We start from the raw sequence: 26,006 nt of genomic DNA, 5'->3' as shown, positions 1-26,006 counted from the left end.
TACATATGCATTATACCTATATATATAAGCTATGCAAGTGAAACCAGAACCGGTAAAGGGTGAAGCAGCATCCCGTGACACGGACGATTAAAAAGAGACAGAAGGACAAAAACACATCAGTGTGAACCATTGGACTTTGGGCAAAACATTTTTCCACTGTATTTAACTAAACCTCCAGCCCCCCCCCCCCCCTTTTCAAAAAAAAAAAAAAATCCGGAGAAAAAAGGGGGGATATATTTTCAATGAATTGTATTTGGACTAAAAATATTTGTAAACTATTGCAACAGTAATAAGCAGATTTAATGTAAAAAGAATCAAAAACCAAGATTGAAACGAAGAAAAAATAGATTAAAATAAAATAATAAATAGGGTTCTCTTTTGAAGACATATTAGCATAGCGTTTAATGGATGTTAGTACAAGATCTAATATGCTGTGTGTGTGGTTTTCTTCTTCATTAAGGCCAAATAAACAAAAATATGTGTGTTTCCTACTCCCTTTCTACCTTATATTTAAAGCTTAGTCATAGCATACCTTAAAGTTTTTTTTATCATTTTCCAATAAGCACAGAATTTCTCAGTCTCCCATGTACGTATATACTAGTAGGCTATGTTTGTGTGTGTCGTTAAGTTGCTGTCATTTCAATATGAAAATAAGGAGATGTGGTATGATTGCCAATGAGACAACTATCCACCATAGTTCAAATGAAGTGGATGTAAGCAATTATAGACAACTGTATATATGATCTTCAAAAATGAGAGAAAAAAACCTATACCGTGAACCTACAATTCACGCGATACCTGTTATCAGAGAAATAACTTTTTCTTACTTTTTGTACCACTGTCCGTCCATCCATCCTTGTTTCTGGTCATCACAGTAGTCACGTGTGACGTCACTGTATTGTTTCGGGTTTATTCACCTCGCGTGCTGTGGACAGATTAAAATGACATAGCAAAGATACAGTCAAGTCGTCACACACTAAATAACAGAGAGAAAAAAGAAGAGAAAAAACACAGGACAACCATTTGAAAGAAACATAGAAACAAGTAGGTGCATTTATTTTATACACGAGTAAAACAAAGATGAAATTCGAAAGGTAGAGAATAGTGATATTTGCATAATAAATCGCAGGTAATAAAATGACAAAATAATTGCAGAACTGTTAAAGGTTGAACAAAAACCTCCGTACTTTAGAGTTTCCTTCCAACTTTTAATACACAATATTATTGTAGTAATTTTGACAAATAATAAATAAAAAAATAAATAAATAACAGACAAACGTCACTGCATTCATTTGCTACTAATCTGATTTTGACGATACGTTATACATCTTTTGTATTGTATACATTTTAACAGTTTATTTATATAGTACTGAAAAAAAGTACTGAGTTTAATTTTAGAGTTACCTCCCCATTGACTAGTTGATATGAAATAGAGAGCCAACCTTTGACTTTGCTTACGTGTAGAAAAAGTCCAACAAAAAATGTCAGTCAAGTTGAACACGAAGAAGAAGAGAGAAATGGAAAAACTCACATAATGACAAAAATGATTTTTCGGTTGAAGGTTAGCTGTGTGATTTTGACCCCCTTCCCCCTAAAAAAAAGAGCACAATAAAGCCCTAGCATGACTTCCTATTTTCGTAGATTGTCACTGTAACGAAAACTGAATAGAAAAAAGTTCTATTCAGTTCAAATAAGTGCGTGAAAATACACTGATATAACTTTAATGGTGCCTAACTACATAAAAAATATAAAAAAAAAAAACAGCTGCATACTTAGGTGTTAGAAATAGTATAGTCACAAGGAGTGAAATAAAACAAACAATGGAAATAATTTGACCCCAAAAAATATTTCAGAGACCAGTGCAAAGTTCAGAGAAAAGTAAAGAAAAGGGTAGGGCTCAGCTAGATTTAGTTTGATAACTAATGTACAACAATTGTAGATTCTTTTTGAATAAATTGGGTAGCCCTTAAAAGGGCTTTTGGTGGCTGAATAGCCTCTGCAGACTGAAGTCTGGAACAGTTTACTTCTTCTTTGGTGTCTTCTTGGCTTTTGGTTTGGCTGCCTTCTTTTTTGCTGGTGACTTGGCTGCTGGCTTCTTTGGCTTGGCTGCTTTCTTTGCTGCTGGTTTTTTTGCCTTTGGTTTGGCCGCCTTTTTCTCTCCAGCTGGTTTCTTTGCTGCTGGCTTCTTCTTCTTGGGTGTGCTCTTTGCCTTCTTAGGCTTGGCGGCTTTAGGTTTGGCTGCTTTCTTTGCCTTTGCTGGCTTCTTTTTAACTACTTTAGCCTCTCCAATTCTGAAAGATCCGGATGCTCCAGTTCCCTTGGACTGCTTCAAACTGTTGTTCTTAACTCCGGCTCTGAGTGCAAGTTTTAAATGAGCATTTACTGACTTGGCATCTTTTCCGACGTTGAAGTTGGCCATGATGTACTTCAGAATTGCTTGCCTTGAGGAACCTCCACGTTCTTTCAAAGCGGCGATGGCTTTTCCAATCATCTCGCTGTATTTAGGATGTGCGGAAGGCTTCTTTGGCTTGGCTGCTGCCTTTTTCTTTGGTGATTTAGCTGGTGCTACTGCTGGTGCTGCTGTTGCGTCTGCCATTTTGAATGATTCAAAATTTTATCCTTTACGAAGTTTATACTACGAATAACGATTTGAAAATAACGCCATTCCAGGCCTCGTTTATTTATAACAGACGAACGCGGACCTCGACGAAGACACCCTTAAAAATAACTTGTAAAATCCATTACGCGATCTCGGTAAAATGATTATGTGCTTCTTCGAAGACTTTTATGATAATTTATAGTATAATTCTATCAAAAACATTCACATATAGCATACCAAATTGCTCAACAGTCATTAATCTTGCATGTTAGATAAACTGTGTATTTTTCGATGTACACAGTAAAAAGATATTAATAGTTAAAGTAGAACCGACTGAATTGTCTTCGCAGGTATGTTGACAGAAAATTTACGAGTTTTTCTCATTACACAAATATTCTATCGTCGTAAAATTGTACAGCGGAAGAAAAATCATTTCTCTTTAGGTTTCTTTCCGTTTTTATTCACTGGAAGCATGTTCCTCCTCGTAATAAGTTTGTTTCCAGCTAGAGGGAAACACACAAAAAGTTCACGCGCCATTGTTTAATTGCAGATTTTTACTAAAACTTCAAATAACATTTTTATTCAACCCGAGCAAAATTTCGCAAACATTCAAGATTCGAATGAACAAACCCAATATCTAGAATACGAATTTGAAACATCTTTTTATTTAATCTAGCGTTGGGAACTTTTCAGAGAGCGACTTTGTTTTCAGTGGATCTGAGGCACTGGACAACTGTTCTGTATGATGCGTCTTCGCTTTTATTTCCATTTGCATGTACAATTTGCGCACTTTCAAGTCAAAACATCGAATATGTCTTATAGAATATACCATATTTTTCAACAAAGTATATTTAATTAATTTTATTATCAATAACCGATGATCTGAGCTCAAAGTGGCCGGGCCGCCTGAAAGTTTCGATACAAACAAAACAACAAAACAACAAAACAAAAACAAAACACGAAGATTTTTGTAGTTTTATAATTCGAAAGTGGTACATATCATTTGTATCTTAATTGACAATTACAAAAGTTCATTTATTTCCCTCCAAAAAGGGAAATGTGTGTCACAGTGAAGACTCTGGCTATACATATGCATTATACCTATATATATAAGCTATGCAAGTGAAACCAGAACCGGTAAAGGGTGAAGCAGCATCCCGTGACACGGACGATTAAAAAGAGACAGAAGGACAAAAACACATCAGTGTGAACCATTGGACTTTGGGCAAAACATTTTTCCACTGTATTTAACTAAACCTCCAGCCCCCCCCCCCCCCTTTTCAAAAAAAAAAAAAAATCCGGAGAAAAAAGGGGGGATATATTTTCAATGAATTGTATTTGGACTAAAAATATTTGTAAACTATTGCAACAGTAATAAGCAGATTTAATGTAAAAAGAATCAAAAACCAAGATTGAAACGAAGAAAAAATAGATTAAAATAAAATAATAAATAGGGTTCTCTTTTGAAGACATATTAGCATAGCGTTTAATGGATGTTAGTACAAGATCTAATATGCTGTGTGTGTGGTTTTCTTCTTCATTAAGGCCAAATAAACAAAAATATGTGTGTTTCCTACTCCCTTTCTACCTTATATTTAAAGCTTAGTCATAGCATACCTTAAAGTTTTTTTTATCATTTTCCAATAAGCACAGAATTTCTCAGTCTCCCATGTACGTATATACTAGTAGGCTATGTTTGTGTGTGTCGTTAAGTTGCTGTCATTTCAATATGAAAATAAGGAGATGTGGTATGATTGCCAATGAGACAACTATCCACCATAGTTCAAATGAAGTGGATGTAAGCAATTATAGACAACTGTATATATGATCTTCAAAAATGAGAGAAAAAAACCTATACCGTGAACCTACAATTCACGCGATACCTGTTATCAGAGAAATAACTTTTTCTTACTTTTTGTACCACTGTCCGTCCATCCATCCTTGTTTCTGGTCATCACAGTAGTCACGTGTGACGTCACTGTATTGTTTCGGGTTTATTCACCTCGCGTGCTGTGGACAGATTAAAATGACATAGCAAAGATACAGTCAAGTCGTCACACACTAAATAACAGAGAGAAAAAAGAAGAGAAAAAACACAGGACAACCATTTGAAAGAAACATAGAAACAAGTAGGTGCATTTATTTTATACACGAGTAAAACAAAGATGAAATTCGAAAGGTAGAGAATAGTGATATTTGCATAATAAATCGCAGGTAATAAAATGACAAAATAATTGCAGAACTGTTAAAGGTTGAACAAAAACCTCCGTACTTTAGAGTTTCCTTCCAACTTTTAATACACAATATTATTGTAGTAATTTTGACAAATAATAAATAAAAAAATAAATAAATAACAGACAAACGTCACTGCATTCATTTGCTACTAATCTGATTTTGACGATACGTTATACATCTTTTGTATTGTATACATTTTAACAGTTTATTTATATAGTACTGAAAAAAAGTACTGAGTTTAATTTTAGAGTTACCTCCCCATTGACTAGTTGATATGAAATAGAGAGCCAACCTTTGACTTTGCTTACGTGTAGAAAAAGTCCAACAAAAAATGTCAGTCAAGTTGAACACGAAGAAGAAGAGAGAAATGGAAAAACTCACATAATGACAAAAATGATTTTTCGGTTGAAGGTTAGCTGTGTGATTTTGACCCCCTTCCCCCTAAAAAAAAGAGCACAATAAAGCCCTAGCATGACTTCCTATTTTCGTAGATTGTCACTCTAACGAAAACTGAATAGAAAAAAGTTCTATTCAGTTCAAATAAGTGCGTGAAAATACACTGATATAACTTTAATGGTGCCTAACTACACAAAAAATATAAAAAAAAAAAACAGCTGCATACTTAGGTGTTAGAAATAGTATAGTCACAAGGAGTGAAATAAAACAAACAATGGAAATAATTTGACCCCAAAAAATATTTCAGAGACCAGTGCAAAGTTCAGAGAAAAGTAAAGAAAAGGGTAGGGCTCAGCTAGATTTAGTTTGATAACTAATGTACAACAATTGTAGATTCTTTTTGAATAAATTGGGTAGCCCTTAAAAGGGCTTTTGGTGGCTGAATAGCCTCTGCAGACTGAAGTCTGGAACAGTTTACTTCTTCTTTGGTGTCTTCTTGGCTTTTGGTTTGGCTGCCTTCTTTTTTGCTGGTGACTTGGCTGCTGGCTTCTTTGGCTTGGCTGCTTTCTTTGCTGCTGGTTTTTTTGCCTTTGGTTTGGCCGCCTTTTTCTCTCCAGCTGGTTTCTTTGCTGCTGGCTTCTTCTTCTTGGGTGTGCTCTTTGCCTTCTTAGGCTTGGCGGCTTTAGGTTTGGCTGCTTTCTTTGCCTTTGCTGGCTTCTTTTTAACTACTTTAGCCTCTCCAATTCTGAAAGATCCGGATGCTCCAGTTCCCTTGGACTGCTTCAAACTGTTGTTCTTAACTCCGGCTCTGAGTGCAAGTTTTAAATGAGCATTTACTGACTTGGCATCTTTTCCGACGTTGAAGTTGGCCATGATGTACTTCAGAATTGCTTGCCTTGAGGAACCTCCACGTTCTTTCAAAGCGGCGATGGCTTTTCCAATCATCTCGCTGTATTTAGGATGTGCGGAAGGCTTCTTTGGCTTGGCTGCTGCCTTTTTCTTTGGTGATTTAGCTGGTGCTACTGCTGGTGCTGCTGTTGCGTCTGCCATTTTGAATGATTCAAAATTTTATCCTTTACGAAGTTTATACTACGAATAACGATTTGAAAATAACGCCATTCCAGGCCTCGTTTATTTATAACAGACGAACGCGGACCTCGACGAAGACACCCTTAAAAATAACTTGTAAAATCCATTACGCGATCTCGGTAAAATGATTATGTGCTTCTTCGAAGACTTTTATGATAATTTATAGTATAATTCTATCAAAAACATTCACATATAGCATACCAAATTGCTCAACAGTCATTAATCTTGCATGTTAGATAAACTGTGTATTTTTCGATGTACACAGTAAAAAGATATTAATAGTTAAAGTAGAACCGACTGAATTGTCTTCGCAGGTATGTTGACAGAAAATTTACGAGTTTTTCTCATTACACAAATATTCTATCGTCGTAAAATTGTACAGCGGAAGAAAAATCATTTCTCTTTAGGTTTCTTTCCGTTTTTATTCACTGGAAGCATGTTCCTCCTCGTAATAAGTTTGTTTCCAGCTAGAGGGAAACACACAAAAAGTTCACGCGCCATTGTTTAATTGCAGATTTTTACTAAAACTTCAAATAACATTTTTATTCAACCCGAGCAAAATTTCGCAAACATTCAAGATTCGAATGAACAAACCCAATATCTAGAATACGAATTTGAAACATCTTTTTATTTAATCTAGCGTTGGGAACTTTTCAGAGAGCGACTTTGTTTTCAGTGGATCTGAGGCACTGGACAACTGTTCTGTATGATGCGTCTTCGCTTTTATTTCCATTTGCATGTACAATTTGCGCACTTTCAAGTCAAAACATCGAATATGTCTTATAGAATATACCATATTTTTCAACAAAGTATATTTAATTAATTTTATTATCAATAACCGATGATCTGAGCTCAAAGTGGCCGGGCCGCCTGAAAGTTTCGATACAAACAAAACAACAAAACAACAAAACAAAAACAAAACACGAAGATTTTTGTAGTTTTATAATTCGAAAGTGGTACATATCATTTGTATCTTAATTGACAATTACAAAAGTTCATTTATTTCCCTCCAAAAAGGGAAATGTGTGTCACAGTGAAGACTCTGGCTATACATATGCATTATACCTATATATATAAGCTATGCAAGTGAAACCAGAACCGGTAAAGGGTGAAGCAGCATCCCGTGACACGGACGATTAAAAAGAGACAGAAGGACAAAAACACATCAGTGTGAACCATTGGACTTTGGGCAAAACATTTTTCCACTGTATTTAACTAAACCTCCAGCCCCCCCCCCCCCCTTTTCAAAAAAAAAAAAAAATCCGGAGAAAAAAGGGGGGATATATTTTCAATGAATTGTATTTGGACTAAAAATATTTGTAAACTATTGCAACAGTAATAAGCAGATTTAATGTAAAAAGAATCAAAAACCAAGATTGAAACGAAGAAAAAATAGATTAAAATAAAATAATAAATAGGGTTCTCTTTTGAAGACATATTAGCATAGCGTTTAATGGATGTTAGTACAAGATCTAATATGCTGTGTGTGTGGTTTTCTTCTTCATTAAGGCCAAATAAACAAAAATATGTGTGTTTCCTACTCCCTTTCTACCTTATATTTAAAGCTTAGTCATAGCATACCTTAAAGTTTTTTTTATCATTTTCCAATAAGCACAGAATTTCTCAGTCTCCCATGTACGTATATACTAGTAGGCTATGTTTGTGTGTGTCGTTAAGTTGCTGTCATTTCAATATGAAAATAAGGAGATGTGGTATGATTGCCAATGAGACAACTATCCACCATAGTTCAAATGAAGTGGATGTAAGCAATTATAGACAACTGTATATATGATCTTCAAAAATGAGAGAAAAAAACCTATACCGTGAACCTACAATTCACGCGATACCTGTTATCAGAGAAATAACTTTTTCTTACTTTTTGTACCACTGTCCGTCCATCCATCCTTGTTTCTGGTCATCACAGTAGTCACGTGTGACGTCACTGTATTGTTTCGGGTTTATTCACCTCGCGTGCTGTGGACAGATTAAAATGACATAGCAAAGATACAGTCAAGTCGTCACACACTAAATAACAGAGAGAAAAAAGAAGAGAAAAAACACAGGACAACCATTTGAAAGAAACATAGAAACAAGTAGGTGCATTTATTTTATACACGAGTAAAACAAAGATGAAATTCGAAAGGTAGAGAATAGTGATATTTGCATAATAAATCGCAGGTAATAAAATGACAAAATAATTGCAGAACTGTTAAAGGTTGAACAAAAACCTCCGTACTTTAGAGTTTCCTTCCAACTTTTAATACACAATATTATTGTAGTAATTTTGACAAATAATAAATAAAAAAATAAATAAATAACAGACAAACGTCACTGCATTCATTTGCTACTAATCTGATTTTGACGATACGTTATACATCTTTTGTATTGTATACATTTTAACAGTTTATTTATATAGTACTGAAAAAAAGTACTGAGTTTAATTTTAGAGTTACCTCCCCATTGACTAGTTGATATGAAATAGAGAGCCAACCTTTGACTTTGCTTACGTGTAGAAAAAGTCCAACAAAAAATGTCAGTCAAGTTGAACACGAAGAAGAAGAGAGAAATGGAAAAACTCACATAATGACAAAAATGATTTTTCGGTTGAAGGTTAGCTGTGTGATTTTGACCCCCTTCCCCCTAAAAAAAAGAGCACAATAAAGCCCTAGCATGACTTCCTATTTTCGTAGATTGTCACTCTAACGAAAACTGAATAGAAAAAAGTTCTATTCAGTTCAAATAAGTGCGTGAAAATACACTGATATAACTTTAATGGTGCCTAACTACACAAAAAATATAAAAAAAAAAAACAGCTGCATACTTAGGTGTTAGAAATAGTATAGTCACAAGGAGTGAAATAAAACAAACAATGGAAATAATTTGACCCCAAAAAATATTTCAGAGACCAGTGCAAAGTTCAGAGAAAAGTAAAGAAAAGGGTAGGGCTCAGCTAGATTTAGTTTGATAACTAATGTACAACAATTGTAGATTCTTTTTGAATAAATTGGGTAGCCCTTAAAAGGGCTTTTGGTGGCTGAATAGCCTCTGCAGACTGAAGTCTGGAACAGTTTACTTCTTCTTTGGTGTCTTCTTGGCTTTTGGTTTGGCTGCCTTCTTTTTTGCTGGTGACTTGGCTGCTGGCTTCTTTGGCTTGGCTGCTTTCTTTGCTGCTGGTTTTTTTGCCTTTGGTTTGGCCGCCTTTTTCTCTCCAGCTGGTTTCTTTGCTGCTGGCTTCTTCTTCTTGGGTGTGCTCTTTGCCTTCTTAGGCTTGGCGGCTTTAGGTTTGGCTGCTTTCTTTGCCTTTGCTGGCTTCTTTTTAACTACTTTAGCCTCTCCAATTCTGAAAGATCCGGATGCTCCAGTTCCCTTGGACTGCTTCAAACTGTTGTTCTTAACTCCGGCTCTGAGTGCAAGTTTTAAATGAGCATTTACTGACTTGGCATCTTTTCCGACGTTGAAGTTGGCCATGATGTACTTCAGAATTGCTTGCCTTGAGGAACCTCCACGTTCTTTCAAAGCGGCGATGGCTTTTCCAATCATCTCGCTGTATTTAGGATGTGCGGAAGGCTTCTTTGGCTTGGCTGCTGCCTTTTTCTTTGGTGATTTAGCTGGTGCTACTGCTGGTGCTGCTGTTGCGTCTGCCATTTTGAATGATTCAAAATTTTATCCTTTACGAAGTTTATACTACGAATAACGATTTGAAAATAACGCCATTCCAGGCCTCGTTTATTTATAACAGACGAACGCGGACCTCGACGAAGACACCCTTAAAAATAACTTGTAAAATCCATTACGCGATCTCGGTAAAATGATTATGTGCTTCTTCGAAGACTTTTATGATAATTTATAGTATAATTCTATCAAAAACATTCACATATAGCATACCAAATTGCTCAACAGTCATTAATCTTGCATGTTAGATAAACTGTGTATTTTTCGATGTACACAGTAAAAAGATATTAATAGTTAAAGTAGAACCGACTGAATTGTCTTCGCAGGTATGTTGACAGAAAATTTACGAGTTTTTCTCATTACACAAATATTCTATCGTCGTAAAATTGTACAGCGGAAGAAAAATCATTTCTCTTTAGGTTTCTTTCCGTTTTTATTCACTGGAAGCATGTTCCTCCTCGTAATAAGTTTGTTTCCAGCTAGAGGGAAACACACAAAAAGTTCACGCGCCATTGTTTAATTGCAGATTTTTACTAAAACTTCAAATAACATTTTTATTCAACCCGAGCAAAATTTCGCAAACATTCAAGATTCGAATGAACAAACCCAATATCTAGAATACGAATTTGAAACATCTTTTTATTTAATCTAGCGTTGGGAACTTTTCAGAGAGCGACTTTGTTTTCAGTGGATCTGAGGCACTGGACAACTGTTCTGTATGATGCGTCTTCGCTTTTATTTCCATTTGCATGTACAATTTGCGCACTTTCAAGTCAAAACATCGAATATGTCTTATAGAATATACCATATTTTTCAACAAAGTATATTTAATTAATTTTATTATCAATAACCGATGATCTGAGCTCAAAGTGGCCGGGCCGCCTGAAAGTTTCGATACAAACAAAACAACAAAACAACAAAACAAAAACAAAACACGAAGATTTTTGTAGTTTTATAATTCGAAAGTGGTACATATCATTTGTATCTTAATTGACAATTACAAAAGTTCATTTATTTCCCTCCAAAAAGGGAAATGTGTGTCACAGTGAAGACTCTGGCTATACATATGCATTATACCTATATATATAAGCTATGCAAGTGAAACCAGAACCGGTAAAGGGTGAAGCAGCATCCCGTGACACGGACGATTAAAAAGAGACAGAAGGACAAAAACACATCAGTGTGAACCATTGGACTTTGGGCAAAACATTTTTCCACTGTATTTAACTAAACCTCCAGCCCCCCCCCCCCCCTTTTCAAAAAAAAAAAAAAATCCGGAGAAAAAAGGGGGGATATATTTTCAATGAATTGTATTTGGACTAAAAATATTTGTAAACTATTGCAACAGTAATAAGCAGATTTAATGTAAAAAGAATCAAAAACCAAGATTGAAACGAAGAAAAAATAGATTAAAATAAAATAATAAATAGGGTTCTCTTTTGAAGACATATTAGCATAGCGTTTAATGGATGTTAGTACAAGATCTAATATGCTGTGTGTGTGGTTTTCTTCTTCATTAAGGCCAAATAAACAAAAATATGTGTGTTTCCTACTCCCTTTCTACCTTATATTTAAAGCTTAGTCATAGCATACCTTAAAGTTTTTTTTATCATTTTCCAATAAGCACAGAATTTCTCAGTCTCCCATGTACGTATATACTAGTAGGCTATGTTTGTGTGTGTCGTTAAGTTGCTGTCATTTCAATATGAAAATAAGGAGATGTGGTATGATTGCCAATGAGACAACTATCCACCATAGTTCAAATGAAGTGGATGTAAGCAATTATAGACAACTGTATATATGATCTTCAAAAATGAGAGAAAAAAACCTATACCGTGAACCTACAATTCACGCGATACCTGTTATCAGAGAAATAACTTTTTCTTACTTTTTGTACCACTGTCCGTCCATCCATCCTTGTTTCTGGTCATCACAGTAGTCACGTGTGACGTCACTGTATTGTTTCGGGTTTATTCACCTCGCGTGCTGTGGACAGATTAAAATGACATAGCAAAGATACAGTCAAGTCGTCACACACTAAATAACAGAGAGAAAAAAGAAGAGAAAAAACACAGGACAACCATTTGAAAGAAACATAGAAACAAGTAGGTGCATTTATTTTATACACGAGTAAAACAAAGATGAAATTCGAAAGGTAGAGAATAGTGATATTTGCATAATAAATCGCAGGTAATAAAATGACAAAATAATTGCAGAACTGTTAAAGGTTGAACAAAAACCTCCGTACTTTAGAGTTTCCTTCCAACTTTTAATACACAATATTATTGTAGTAATTTTGACAAATAATAAATAAAAAAATAAATAAATAACAGACAAACGTCACTGCATTCATTTGCTACTAATCTGATTTTGACGATACGTTATACATCTTTTGTATTGTATACATTTTAACAGTTTATTTATATAGTACTGAAAAAAAGTACTGAGTTTAATTTTAGAGTTACCTCCCCATTGACTAGTTGATATGAAATAGAGAGCCAACCTTTGACTTTGCTTACGTGTAGAAAAAGTCCAACAAAAAATGTCAGTCAAGTTGAACACGAAGAAGAAGAGAGAAATGGAAAAACTCACATAATGACAAAAATGATTTTTCGGTTGAAGGTTAGCTGTGTGATTTTGACCCCCTTCCCCCTAAAAAAAAGAGCACAATAAAGCCCTAGCATGACTTCCTATTTTCGTAGATTGTCACTCTAACGAAAACTGAATAGAAAAAAGTTCTATTCAGTTCAAATAAGTGCGTGAAAATACACTGATATAACTTTAATGGTGCCTAACTACACAAAAAATATAAAAAAAAAAAACAGCTGCATACTTAGGTGTTAGAAATAGTATAGTCACAAGGAGTGAAATAAAACAAACAATGGAAATAATTTGACCCCAAAAAATATTTCAGAGACCAGTGCAAAGTTCAGAGAAAAGTAAAGAAAAGGGTAGGGCTCAGCTAGATTTAGTTTGATAACTAATGTACAACAATTGTAGATTCTTTTTGAATAAATTGGGTAGCCCTTAAAAGGGCTTTTGGTGGCTGAATAGCCTCTGCAGACTGAAGTCTGGAACAGTTTACTTCTTCTTTGGTGTCTTCTTGGCTTTTGGTTTGGCTGCCTTCTTTTTTGCTGGTGACTTGGCTGCTGGCTTCTTTGGCTTGGCTGCTTTCTTTGCTGCTGGTTTTTTTGCCTTTGGTTTGGCCGCCTTTTTCTCTCCAGCTGGTTTCTTTGCTGCTGGCTTCTTCTTCTTGGGTGTGCTCTTTGCCTTCTTAGGCTTGGCGGCTTTAGGTTTGGCTGCTTTCTTTGCCTTTGCTGGCTTCTTTTTAACTACTTTAGCCTCTCCAATTCTGAAAGATCCGGATGCTCCAGTTCCCTTGGACTGCTTCAAACTGTTGTTCTTAACTCCGGCTCTGAGTGCAAGTTTTAAATGAGCATTTACTGACTTGGCATCTTTTCCGACGTTGAAGTTGGCCATGATGTACTTCAGAATTGCTTGCCTTGAGGAACCTCCACGTTCTTTCAAAGCGGCGATGGCTTTTCCAATCATCTCGCTGTATTTAGGATGTGCGGAAGGCTTCTTTGGCTTGGCTGCTGCCTTTTTCTTTGGTGATTTAGCTGGTGCTACTGCTGGTGCTGCTGTTGCGTCTGCCATTTTGAATGATTCAAAATTTTATCCTTTACGAAGTTTATACTACGAATAACGATTTGAAAATAACGCCATTCCAGGCCTCGTTTATTTATAACAGACGAACGCGGACCTCGACGAAGACACCCTTAAAAATAACTTGTAAAATCCATTACGCGATCTCGGTAAAATGATTATGTGCTTCTTCGAAGACTTTTATGATAATTTATAGTATAATTCTATCAAAAACATTCACATATAGCATACCAAATTGCTCAACAGTCATTAATCTTGCATGTTAGATAAACTGTGTATTTTTCGATGTACACAGTAAAAAGATATTAATAGTTAAAGTAGAACCGACTGAATTGTCTTCGCAGGTATGTTGACAGAAAATTTACGAGTTTTTCTCATTACACAAATATTCTATCGTCGTAAAATTGTACAGCGGAAGAAAAATCATTTCTCTTTAGGTTTCTTTCCGTTTTTATTCACTGGAAGCATGTTCCTCCTCGTAATAAGTTTGTTTCCAGCTAGAGGGAAACACACAAAAAGTTCACGCGCCATTGTTTAATTGCAGATTTTTACTAAAACTTCAAATAACATTTTTATTCAACCCGAGCAAAATTTCGCAAACATTCAAGATTCGAATGAACAAACCCAATATCTAGAATACGAATTTGAAACATCTTTTTATTTAATCTAGCGTTGGGAACTTTTCAGAGAGCGACTTTGTTTTCAGTGGATCTGAGGCACTGGACAACTGTTCTGTATGATGCGTCTTCGCTTTTATTTCCATTTGCATGTACAATTTGCGCACTTTCAAGTCAAAACATCGAATATGTCTTATAGAATATACCATATTTTTCAACAAAGTATATTTAATTAATTTTATTATCAATAACCGATGATCTGAGCTCAAAGTGGCCGGGCCGCCTGAAAGTTTCGATACAAACAAAACAACAAAACAACAAAACAAAAACAAAACACGAAGATTTTTGTAGTTTTATAATTCGAAAGTGGTACATATCATTTGTATCTTAATTGACAATTACAAAAGTTCATTTATTTCCCTCCAAAAAGGGAAATGTGTGTCACAGTGAAGACTCTGGCTATACATATGCATTATACCTATATATATAAGCTATGCAAGTGAAACCAGAACCGGTAAAGGGTGAAGCAGCATCCCGTGACACGGACGATTAAAAAGAGACAGAAGGACAAAAACACATCAGTGTGAACCATTGGACTTTGGGCAAAACATTTTTCCACTGTATTTAACTAAACCTCCAGCCCCCCCCCCCCCCTTTTCAAAAAAAAAAAAAAATCCGGAGAAAAAAGGGGGGATATATTTTCAATGAATTGTATTTGGACTAAAAATATTTGTAAACTATTGCAACAGTAATAAGCAGATTTAATGTAAAAAGAATCAAAAACCAAGATTGAAACGAAGAAAAAATAGATTAAAATAAAATAATAAATAGGGTTCTCTTTTGAAGACATATTAGCATAGCGTTTAATGGATGTTAGTACAAGATCTAATATGCTGTGTGTGTGGTTTTCTTCTTCATTAAGGCCAAATAAACAAAAATATGTGTGTTTCCTACTCCCTTTCTACCTTATATTTAAAGCTTAGTCATAGCATACCTTAAAGTTTTTTTTATCATTTTCCAATAAGCACAGAATTTCTCAGTCTCCCATGTACGTATATACTAGTAGGCTATGTTTGTGTGTGTCGTTAAGTTGCTGTCATTTCAATATGAAAATAAGGAGATGTGGTATGATTGCCAATGAGACAACTATCCACCATAGTTCAAATGAAGTGGATGTAAGCAATTATAGACAACTGTATATATGATCTTCAAAAATGAGAGAAAAAAACCTATACCGTGAACCTACAATTCACGCGATACCTGTTATCAGAGAAATAACTTTTTCTTACTTTTTGTACCACTGTCCGTCCATCCATCCTTGTTTCTGGTCATCACAGTAGTCACGTGTGACGTCACTGTATTGTTTCGGGTTTATTCACCTCGCGTGCTGTGGACAGATTAAAATGACATAGCAAAGATACAGTCAAGTCGTCACACACTAAATAACAGAGAGAAAAAAGAAGAGAAAAAACACAGGACAACCATTTGAAAGAAACATAGAAACAAGTAGGTGCATTTATTTTATACACGAGTAAAACAAAGATGAAATTCGAAAGGTAGAGAATAGTGATATTTGCATAATAAATCGCAGGTAATAAAATGACAAAATAATTGCAGAACTGTTAAAGGTTGAACAAAAACCTCCGTACTTTAGAGTTTCCTTCCAACTTTTAATACACAATATTATTGTAGTAATTTTGACAAATAATAAATAAAAAAATAAATAAATAACAGACAAACGTCACTGCATTCATTTGCTACTAATCTGATTTTGACGATACGTTATACATCTTTTGTATTGTATACATTTTAACAGTTTATTTATATAGTACTGAAAAAAAGTACTGAGTTTAATTTTAGAGTTACCTCCCCATTGACTAGTTGATATGAAATAGAGAGCCAACCTTTGACTTTGCTTACGTGTAGAAAAAGTCCAACAAAAAATGTCAGTCAAGTTGAACACGAAGAAGAAGAGAGAAATGGAAAAACTCACATAATGACAAAAATGATTTTTCGGTTGAAGGTTAGCTGTGTGATTTTGACCCCCTTCCCCCTAAAAAAAAGAGCACAATAAAGCCCTAGCATGACTTCCTATTTTCGTAGATTGTCACTCTAACGAAAACTGAATAGAAAAAAGTTCTATTCAGTTCAAATAAGTGCGTGAAAATACACTGATATAACTTTAATGGTGCCTAACTACACAAAAAATATAAAAAAAAAAAACAGCTGCATACTTAGGTGTTAGAAATAGTATAGTCACAAGGAGTGAAATAAAACAAACAATGGAAATAATTTGACCCCAAAAAATATTTCAGAGACCAGTGCAAAGTTCAGAGAAAAGTAAAGAAAAGGGTAGGGCTCAGCTAGATTTAGTTTGATAACTAATGTACAACAATTGTAGATTCTTTTTGAATAAATTGGGTAGCCCTTAAAAGGGCTTTTGGTGGCTGAATAGCCTCTGCAGACTGAAGTCTGGAACAGTTTACTTCTTCTTTGGTGTCTTCTTGGCTTTTGGTTTGGCTGCCTTCTTTTTTGCTGGTGACTTGGCTGCTGGCTTCTTTGGCTTGGCTGCTTTCTTTGCTGCTGGTTTTTTTGCCTTTGGTTTGGCCGCCTTTTTCTCTCCAGCTGGTTTCTTTGCTGCTGGCTTCTTCTTCTTGGGTGTGCTCTTTGCCTTCTTAGGCTTGGCGGCTTTAGGTTTGGCTGCTTTCTTTGCCTTTGCTGGCTTCTTTTTAACTACTTTAGCCTCTCCAATTCTGAAAGATCCGGATGCTCCAGTTCCCTTGGACTGCTTCAAACTGTTGTTCTTAACTCCGGCTCTGAGTGCAAGTTTTAAATGAGCATTTACTGACTTGGCATCTTTTCCGACGTTGAAGTTGGCCATGATGTACTTCAGAATTGCTTGCCTTGAGGAACCTCCACGTTCTTTCAAAGCGGCGATGGCTTTTCCAATCATCTCGCTGTATTTAGGATGTGCGGAAGGCTTCTTTGGCTTGGCTGCTGCCTTTTTCTTTGGTGATTTAGCTGGTGCTACTGCTGGTGCTGCTGTTGCGTCTGCCATTTTGAATGATTCAAAATTTTATCCTTTACGAAGTTTATACTACGAATAACGATTTGAAAATAACGCCATTCCAGGCCTCGTTTATTTATAACAGACGAACGCGGACCTCGACGAAGACACCCTTAAAAATAACTTGTAAAATCCATTACGCGATCTCGGTAAAATGATTATGTGCTTCTTCGAAGACTTTTATGATAATTTATAGTATAATTCTATCAAAAACATTCACATATAGCATACCAAATTGCTCAACAGTCATTAATCTTGCATGTTAGATAAACTGTGTATTTTTCGATGTACACAGTAAAAAGATATTAATAGTTAAAGTAGAACCGACTGAATTGTCTTCGCAGGTATGTTGACAGAAAATTTACGAGTTTTTCTCATTACACAAATATTCTATCGTCGTAAAATTGTACAGCGGAAGAAAAATCATTTCTCTTTAGGTTTCTTTCCGTTTTTATTCACTGGAAGCATGTTCCTCCTCGTAATAAGTTTGTTTCCAGCTAGAGGGAAACACACAAAAAGTTCACGCGCCATTGTTTAATTGCAGATTTTTACTAAAACTTCAAATAACATTTTTATTCAACCCGAGCAAAATTTCGCAAACATTCAAGATTCGAATGAACAAACCCAATATCTAGAATACGAATTTGAAACATCTTTTTATTTAATCTAGCGTTGGGAACTTTTCAGAGAGCGACTTTGTTTTCAGTGGATCTGAGGCACTGGACAACTGTTCTGTATGATGCGTCTTCGCTTTTATTTCCATTTGCATGTACAATTTGCGCACTTTCAAGTCAAAACATCGAATATGTCTTATAGAATATACCATATTTTTCAACAAAGTATATTTAATTAATTTTATTATCAATAACCGATGATCTGAGCTCAAAGTGGCCGGGCCGCCTGAAAGTTTCGATACAAACAAAACAACAAAACAACAAAACAAAAACAAAACACGAAGATTTTTGTAGTTTTATAATTCGAAAGTGGTACATATCATTTGTATCTTAATTGACAATTACAAAAGTTCATTTATTTCCCTCCAAAAAGGGAAATGTGTGTCACAGTGAAGACTCTGGCTATACATATGCATTATACCTATATATATAAGCTATGCAAGTGAAACCAGAACCGGTAAAGGGTGAAGCAGCATCCCGTGACACGGACGATTAAAAAGAGACAGAAGGACAAAAACACATCAGTGTGAACCATTGGACTTTGGGCAAAACATTTTTCCACTGTATTTAACTAAACCTCCAGCCCCCCCCCCCCCCTTTTCAAAAAAAAAAAAAAATCCGGAGAAAAAAGGGGGGATATATTTTCAATGAATTGTATTTGGACTAAAAATATTTGTAAACTATTGCAACAGTAATAAGCAGATTTAATGTAAAAAGAATCAAAAACCAAGATTGAAACGAAGAAAAAATAGATTAAAATAAAATAATAAATAGGGTTCTCTTTTGAAGACATATTAGCATAGCGTTTAATGGATGTTAGTACAAGATCTAATATGCTGTGTGTGTGGTTTTCTTCTTCATTAAGGCCAAATAAACAAAAATATGTGTGTTTCCTACTCCCTTTCTACCTTATATTTAAAGCTTAGTCATAGCATACCTTAAAGTTTTTTTTATCATTTTCCAATAAGCACAGAATTTCTCAGTCTCCCATGTACGTATATACTAGTAGGCTATGTTTGTGTGTGTCGTTAAGTTGCTGTCATTTCAATATGAAAATAAGGAGATGTGGTATGATTGCCAATGAGACAACTATCCACCATAGTTCAAATGAAGTGGATGTAAGCAATTATAGACAACTGTATATATGATCTTCAAAAATGAGAGAAAAAAACCTATACCGTGAACCTACAATTCACGCGATACCTGTTATCAGAGAAATAACTTTTTCTTACTTTTTGTACCACTGTCCGTCCATCCATCCTTGTTTCTGGTCATCACAGTAGTCACGTGTGACGTCACTGTATTGTTTCGGGTTTATTCACCTCGCGTGCTGTGGACAGATTAAAATGACATAGCAAAGATACAGTCAAGTCGTCACACACTAAATAACAGAGAGAAAAAAGAAGAGAAAAAACACAGGACAACCATTTGAAAGAAACATAGAAACAAGTAGGTGCATTTATTTTATACACGAGTAAAACAAAGATGAAATTCGAAAGGTAGAGAATAGTGATATTTGCATAATAAATCGCAGGTAATAAAATGACAAAATAATTGCAGAACTGTTAAAGGTTGAACAAAAACCTCCGTACTTTAGAGTTTCCTTCCAACTTTTAATACACAATATTATTGTAGTAATTTTGACAAATAATAAATAAAAAAATAAATAAATAACAGACAAACGTCACTGCATTCATTTGCTACTAATCTGATTTTGACGATACGTTATACATCTTTTGTATTGTATACATTTTAACAGTTTATTTATATAGTACTGAAAAAAAGTACTGAGTTTAATTTTAGAGTTACCTCCCCATTGACTAGTTGATATGAAATAGAGAGCCAACCTTTGACTTTGCTTACGTGTAGAAAAAGTCCAACAAAAAATGTCAGTCAAGTTGAACACGAAGAAGAAGAGAGAAATGGAAAAACTCACATAATGACAAAAATGATTTTTCGGTTGAAGGTTAGCTGTGTGATTTTGACCCCCTTCCCCCTAAAAAAAAGAGCACAATAAAGCCCTAGCATGACTTCCTATTTTCGTAGATTGTCACTCTAACGAAAACTGAATAGAAAAAAGTTCTATTCAGTTCAAATAAGTGCGTGAAAATACACTGATATAACTTTAATGGTGCCTAACTACACAAAAAATATAAAAAAAAAAAACAGCTGCATACTTAGGTGTTAGAAATAGTATAGTCACAAGGAGTGAAATAAAACAAACAATGGAAATAATTTGACCCCAAAAAATATTTCAGAGACCAGTGCAAAGTTCAGAGAAAAGTAAAGAAAAGGGTAGGGCTCAGCTAGATTTAGTTTGATAACTAATGTACAACAATTGTAGATTCTTTTTGAATAAATTGGGTAGCCCTTAAAAGGGCTTTTGGTGGCTGAATAGCCTCTGCAGACTGAAGTCTGGAACAGTTTACTTCTTCTTTGGTGTCTTCTTGGCTTTTGGTTTGGCTGCCTTCTTTTTTGCTGGTGACTTGGCTGCTGGCTTCTTTGGCTTGGCTGCTTTCTTTGCTGCTGGTTTTTTTGCCTTTGGTTTGGCCGCCTTTTTCTCTCCAGCTGGTTTCTTTGCTGCTGGCTTCTTCTTCTTGGGTGTGCTCTTTGCCTTCTTAGGCTTGGCGGCTTTAGGTTTGGCTGCTTTCTTTGCCTTTGCTGGCTTCTTTTTAACTACTTTAGCCTCTCCAATTCTGAAAGATCCGGATGCTCCAGTTCCCTTGGACTGCTTCAAACTGTTGTTCTTAACTCCGGCTCTGAGTGCAAGTTTTAAATGAGCATTTACTGACTTGGCATCTTTTCCGACGTTGAAGTTGGCCATGATGTACTTCAGAATTGCTTGCCTTGAGGAACCTCCACGTTCTTTCAAAGCGGCGATGGCTTTTCCAATCATCTCGCTGTATTTAGGATGTGCGGAAGGCTTCTTTGGCTTGGCTGCTGCCTTTTTCTTTGGTGATTTAGCTGGTGCTACTGCTGGTGCTGCTGTTGCGTCTGCCATTTTGAATGATTCAAAATTTTATCCTTTACGAAGTTTATACTACGAATAACGATTTGAAAATAACGCCATTCCAGGCCTCGTTTATTTATAACAGACGAACGCGGACCTCGACGAAGACACCCTTAAAAATAACTTGTAAAATCCATTACGCGATCTCGGTAAAATGATTATGTGCTTCTTCGAAGACTTTTATGATAATTTATAGTATAATTCTATCAAAAACATTCACATATAGCATACCAAATTGCTCAACAGTCATTAATCTTGCATGTTAGATAAACTGTGTATTTTTCGATGTACACAGTAAAAAGATATTAATAGTTAAAGTAGAACCGACTGAATTGTCTTCGCAGGTATGTTGACAGAAAATTTACGAGTTTTTCTCATTACACAAATATTCTATCGTCGTAAAATTGTACAGCGGAAGAAAAATCATTTCTCTTTAGGTTTCTTTCCGTTTTTATTCACTGGAAGCATGTTCCTCCTCGTAATAAGTTTGTTTCCAGCTAGAGGGAAACACACAAAAAGTTCACGCGCCATTGTTTAATTGCAGATTTTTACTAAAACTTCAAATAACATTTTTATTCAACCCGAGCAAAATTTCGCAAACATTCAAGATTCGAATGAACAAACCCAATATCTAGAATACGAATTTGAAACATCTTTTTATTTAATCTAGCGTTGGGAACTTTTCAGAGAGCGACTTTGTTTTCAGTGGATCTGAGGCACTGGACAACTGTTCTGTATGATGCGTCTTCGCTTTTATTTCCATTTGCATGTACAATTTGCGCACTTTCAAGTCAAAACATCGAATATGTCTTATAGAATATACCATATTTTTCAACAAAGTATATTTAATTAATTTTATTATCAATAACCGATGATCTGAGCTCAAAGTGGCCGGGCCGCCTGAAAGTTTCGATACAAACAAAACAACAAAACAACAAAACAAAAACAAAACACGAAGATTTTTGTAGTTTTATAATTCGAAAGTGGTACATATCATTTGTATCTTAATTGACAATTACAAAAGTTCATTTATTTCCCTCCAAAAAGGGAAATGTGTGTCACAGTGAAGACTCTGGCTATACATATGCATTATACCTATATATATAAGCTATGCAAGTGAAACCAGAACCGGTAAAGGGTGAAGCAGCATCCCGTGACACGGACGATTAAAAAGAGACAGAAGGACAAAAACACATCAGTGTGAACCATTGGACTTTGGGCAAAACATTTTTCCACTGTATTTAACTAAACCTCCAGCCCCCCCCCCCCCCCTTTTCAAAAAAAAAAAAAAATCCGGAGAAAAAAGGGGGGATATATTTTCAATGAATTGTATTTGGACTAAAAATATTTGTAAACTATTGCAACAGTAATAAGCAGATTTAATGTAAAAAGAATCAAAAACCAAGATTGAAACGAAGAAAAAATAGATTAAAATAAAATAATAAATAGGGTTCTCTTTTGAAGACATATTAGCATAGCGTTTAATGGATGTTAGTACAAGATCTAATATGCTGTGTGTGTGGTTTTCTTCTTCATTAAGGTCAAATAAACAAAAATATGTGTGTTTCCTACTCCCTTTCTACCTTATATTTAAAGCTTAGTCATAGCATACCTTAAAGTTTTTTTTATCATTTTCCAATAAGCACAGAATTTCTCAGTCTCCCATGTACGTATATACTAGTAGGCTATGTTTGTGTGTGTCGTTAAGTTGCTGTCATTTCAATATGAAAATAAGGAGATGTGGTATGATTGCCAATGAGACAACTATCCACCATAGTTCAAATGAAGTGGATGTAAGCAATTATAGACAACTGTATATATGATCTTCAAAAATGAGAGAAAAAAACCTATACCGTGAACCTACAATTCACGCGATACCTGTTATCAGAGAAATAACTTTTTCTTACTTTTTGTACCACTGTCCGTCCATCCATCCTTGTTTCTGGTCATCACAGTAGTCACGTGTGACGTCACTGTATTGTTTCGGGTTTATTCACCTCGCGTGCTGTGGACAGATTAAAATGACATAGCAAAGATACAGTCAAGTCGTCACACACTAAATAACAGAGAGAAAAAAGAAGAGAAAAAACACAGGACAACCATTTGAAAGAAACATAGAAACAAGTAGGTGCATTTATTTTATACACGAGTAAAACAAAGATGAAATTCGAAAGGTAGAGAATAGTGATATTTGCATAATAAATCGCAGGTAATAAAATGACAAAATAATTGCAGAACTGTTAAAGGTTGAACAAAAACCTCCGTACTTTAGAGTTTCCTTCCAACTTTTAATACACAATATTATTGTAGTAATTTTGACAAATAATAAATAAAAAAATAAATAAATAACAGACAAACGTCACTGCATTCATTTGCTACTAATCTGATTTTGACGATACGTTATACATCTTTTGTATTGTATACATTTTAACAGTTTATTTATATAGTACTGAAAAAAAGTACTGAGTTTAATTTTAGAGTTACCTCCCCATTGACTAGTTGATATGAAATAGAGAGCCAACCTTTGACTTTGCTTACGTGTAGAAAAAGTCCAACAAAAAATGTCAGTCAAGTTGAACACGAAGAAGAAGAGAGAAATGGAAAAACTCACATAATGACAAAAATGATTTTTCGGTTGAAGGTTAGCTGTGTGATTTTGACCCCCTTCCCCCTAAAAAAAAGAGCACAATAAAGCCCTAGCATGACTTCCTATTTTCGTAGATTGTCACTCTAACGAAAACTGAATAGAAAAAAGTTCTATTCAGTTCAAATAAGTGCGTGAAAATACACTGATATAACTTTAATGGTGCCTAACTACACAAAAAATATAAAAAAAAAAAACAGCTGCATACTTAGGTGTTAGAAATAGTATAGTCACAAGGAGTGAAATAAAACAAACAATGGAAATAATTTGACCCCAAAAAATATTTCAGAGACCAGTGCAAAGTTCAGAGAAAAGTAAAGAAAAGGGTAGGGCTCAGCTAGATTTAGTTTGATAACTAATGTACAACAATTGTAGATTCTTTTTGAATAAATTGGGTAGCCCTTAAAAGGGCTTTTGGTGGCTGAATAGCCTCTGCAGACTGAAGTCTGGAACAGTTTACTTCTTCTTTGGTGTCTTCTTGGCTTTTGGTTTGGCTGCCTTCTTTTTTGCTGGTGACTTGGCTGCTGGCTTCTTTGGCTTGGCTGCTTTCTTTGCTGCTGGTTTTTTTGCCTTTGGTTTGGCCGCCTTTTTCTCTCCAGCTGGTTTCTTTGCTGCTGGCTTCTTCTTCTTGGGTGTGCTCTTTGCCTTCTTAGGCTTGGCGGCTTTAGGTTTGGCTGCTTTCTTTGCCTTTGCTGGCTTCTTTTTAACTACTTTAGCCTCTCCAATTCTGAAAGATCCGGATGCTCCAGTTCCCTTGGACTGCTTCAAACTGTTGTTCTTAACTCCGGCTCTGAGTGCAAGTTTTAAATGAGCATTTACTGACTTGGCATCTTTTCCGACGTTGAAGTTGGCCATGATGTACTTCAGAATTGCTTGCCTTGAGGAACCTCCACGTTCTTTCAAAGCGGCGATGGCTTTTCCAATCATCTCGCTGTATTTAGGATGTGCGGAAGGCTTCTTTGGCTTGGCTGCTGCCTTTTTCTTTGGTGATTTAGCTGGTGCTACTGCTGGTGCTGCTGTTGCGTCTGCCATTTTGAATGATTCAAAATTTTATCCTTTACGAAGTTTATACTACGAATAACGATTTGAAAATAACGCCATTCCAGGCCTCGTTTATTTATAACAGACGAACGCGGACCTCGACGAAGACACCCTTAAAAATAACTTGTAAAATCCATTACGCGATCTCGGTAAAATGATTATGTGCTTCTTCGAAGACTTTTATGATAATTTATAGTATAATTCTATCAAAAACATTCACATATAGCATACCAAATTGCTCAACAGTCATTAATCTTGCATGTTAGATAAACTGTGTATTTTTCGATGTACACAGTAAAAAGATATTAATAGTTAAAGTAGAACCGACTGAATTGTCTTCGCAGGTATGTTGACAGAAAATTTACGAGTTTTTCTCATTACACAAATATTCTATCGTCGTAAAATTGTACAGCGGAAGAAAAATCATTTCTCTTTAGGTTTCTTTCCGTTTTTATTCACTGGAAGCATGTTCCTCCTCGTAATAAGTTTGTTTCCAGCTAGAGGGAAACACACAAAAAGTTCACGCGCCATTGTTTAATTGCAGATTTTTACTAAAACTTCAAATAACATTTTTATTCAACCCGAGCAAAATTTCGCAAACATTCAAGATTCGAATGAACAAACCCAATATCTAGAATACGAATTTGAAACATCTTTTTATTTAATCTAGCGTTGGGAACTTTTCAGAGAGCGACTTTGTTTTCAGTGGATCTGAGGCACTGGACAACTGTTCTGTATGATGCGTCTTCGCTTTTATTTCCATTTGCATGTACAATTTGCGCACTTTCAAGTCAAAACATCGAATATGTCTTATAGAATATACCATATTTTTCAACAAAGTATATTTAATTAATTTTATTATCAATAACCGATGATCTGAGCTCAAAGTGGCCGGGCCGCCTGAAAGTTTCGATACAAACAAAACAACAAAACAACAAAACAAAAACAAAACACGAAGATTTTTGTAGTTTTATAATTCGAAAGTGGTACATATCATTTGTATCTTAATTGACAATTACAAAAGTTCATTTATTTCCCTCCAAAAAGGGAAATGTGTGTCACAGTGAAGACTCTGGCTATACATATGCATTATACCTATATATATAAGCTATGCAAGTGAAACCAGAACCGGTAAAGGGTGAAGCAGCATCCCGTGACACGGACGATTAAAAAGAGACAGAAGGACAAAAACACATCAGTGTGAACCATTGGACTTTGGGCAAAACATTTTTCCACTGTATTTAACTAAACCTCCAGCCCCCCCCCCCCCTTTTCAAAAAAAAAAAAAAATCCGGA

The 26,006-nt window shown here is 35.3% G+C and overlaps 7 protein-coding genes across 7 annotated transcripts; all 7 read right to left on the bottom strand.

The window, feature by feature from the left end:
- Positions 1–1,955: 1,955 nt before the first annotated feature.
- On the bottom strand, positions 1,956–2,623 carry LOC143060265 (histone H5-like). Its single transcript, XM_076233580.1, has one exon. The coding sequence runs from the start codon at positions 2,594–2,596 to the stop codon at positions 2,021–2,023; it is 576 nt and encodes a 191-aa protein (XP_076089695.1). The 5' UTR covers positions 2,597–2,623; the 3' UTR covers positions 1,956–2,020.
- A 3,016-nt stretch (positions 2,624–5,639) lies between these two features.
- LOC143060249 (histone H5-like) lies at positions 5,640–6,307 on the bottom strand. Its single transcript, XM_076233563.1, has one exon. It carries the CDS (start codon positions 6,278–6,280, stop codon positions 5,705–5,707), a length of 576 nt encoding a protein of 191 aa, XP_076089678.1. The 5' UTR covers positions 6,281–6,307; the 3' UTR covers positions 5,640–5,704.
- A 3,016-nt stretch (positions 6,308–9,323) lies between these two features.
- LOC143060255 (histone H5-like) lies at positions 9,324–9,991 on the bottom strand. The gene has a single exon (XM_076233570.1). It carries the CDS (start codon positions 9,962–9,964, stop codon positions 9,389–9,391), a length of 576 nt encoding a protein of 191 aa, XP_076089685.1. The 5' UTR covers positions 9,965–9,991; the 3' UTR covers positions 9,324–9,388.
- A 3,016-nt stretch (positions 9,992–13,007) lies between these two features.
- Positions 13,008–13,675, bottom strand: LOC143060251 (histone H5-like). The gene has a single exon (XM_076233566.1). The coding sequence runs from the start codon at positions 13,646–13,648 to the stop codon at positions 13,073–13,075; it is 576 nt and encodes a 191-aa protein (XP_076089681.1). The 5' UTR covers positions 13,649–13,675; the 3' UTR covers positions 13,008–13,072.
- A 3,016-nt stretch (positions 13,676–16,691) lies between these two features.
- Positions 16,692–17,359, bottom strand: LOC143060256 (histone H5-like). Its single transcript, XM_076233572.1, has one exon. The coding sequence runs from the start codon at positions 17,330–17,332 to the stop codon at positions 16,757–16,759; it is 576 nt and encodes a 191-aa protein (XP_076089687.1). The 5' UTR covers positions 17,333–17,359; the 3' UTR covers positions 16,692–16,756.
- A 3,016-nt stretch (positions 17,360–20,375) lies between these two features.
- LOC143060252 (histone H5-like) lies at positions 20,376–21,043 on the bottom strand. The gene has a single exon (XM_076233567.1). It carries the CDS (start codon positions 21,014–21,016, stop codon positions 20,441–20,443), a length of 576 nt encoding a protein of 191 aa, XP_076089682.1. The 5' UTR covers positions 21,017–21,043; the 3' UTR covers positions 20,376–20,440.
- Positions 21,044–24,060: 3,017 nt separating this feature from the next.
- On the bottom strand, positions 24,061–24,728 carry LOC143060260 (histone H5-like). The gene has a single exon (XM_076233576.1). It carries the CDS (start codon positions 24,699–24,701, stop codon positions 24,126–24,128), a length of 576 nt encoding a protein of 191 aa, XP_076089691.1. The 5' UTR covers positions 24,702–24,728; the 3' UTR covers positions 24,061–24,125.
- Between the last annotated feature and the right edge of the window lie 1,278 nt (positions 24,729–26,006).

This window comes from Mytilus galloprovincialis, unplaced genomic scaffold, assembly GCF_965363235.1.
Source record: "Mytilus galloprovincialis unplaced genomic scaffold, xbMytGall1.hap1.1 HAP1_SCAFFOLD_101, whole genome shotgun sequence".
Lineage (NCBI taxonomy): Eukaryota > Metazoa > Mollusca > Bivalvia > Mytilida > Mytilidae > Mytilus > Mytilus galloprovincialis.
The sequence above is the reverse complement of the archived record's forward strand: the minus strand, read 5'-3'. Positions and strand labels throughout refer to the sequence as shown.

Coding starts and splice junctions, on each gene's coding strand:
- LOC143060265 (XM_076233580.1), bottom strand. CDS start 2,596: ATGGCAGACGCAACAGCAGCACCAGCAGTAGCACCAGCTAAATCACCA.
- LOC143060249 (XM_076233563.1), bottom strand. CDS start 6,280: ATGGCAGACGCAACAGCAGCACCAGCAGTAGCACCAGCTAAATCACCA.
- LOC143060255 (XM_076233570.1), bottom strand. CDS start 9,964: ATGGCAGACGCAACAGCAGCACCAGCAGTAGCACCAGCTAAATCACCA.
- LOC143060251 (XM_076233566.1), bottom strand. CDS start 13,648: ATGGCAGACGCAACAGCAGCACCAGCAGTAGCACCAGCTAAATCACCA.
- LOC143060256 (XM_076233572.1), bottom strand. CDS start 17,332: ATGGCAGACGCAACAGCAGCACCAGCAGTAGCACCAGCTAAATCACCA.
- LOC143060252 (XM_076233567.1), bottom strand. CDS start 21,016: ATGGCAGACGCAACAGCAGCACCAGCAGTAGCACCAGCTAAATCACCA.
- LOC143060260 (XM_076233576.1), bottom strand. CDS start 24,701: ATGGCAGACGCAACAGCAGCACCAGCAGTAGCACCAGCTAAATCACCA.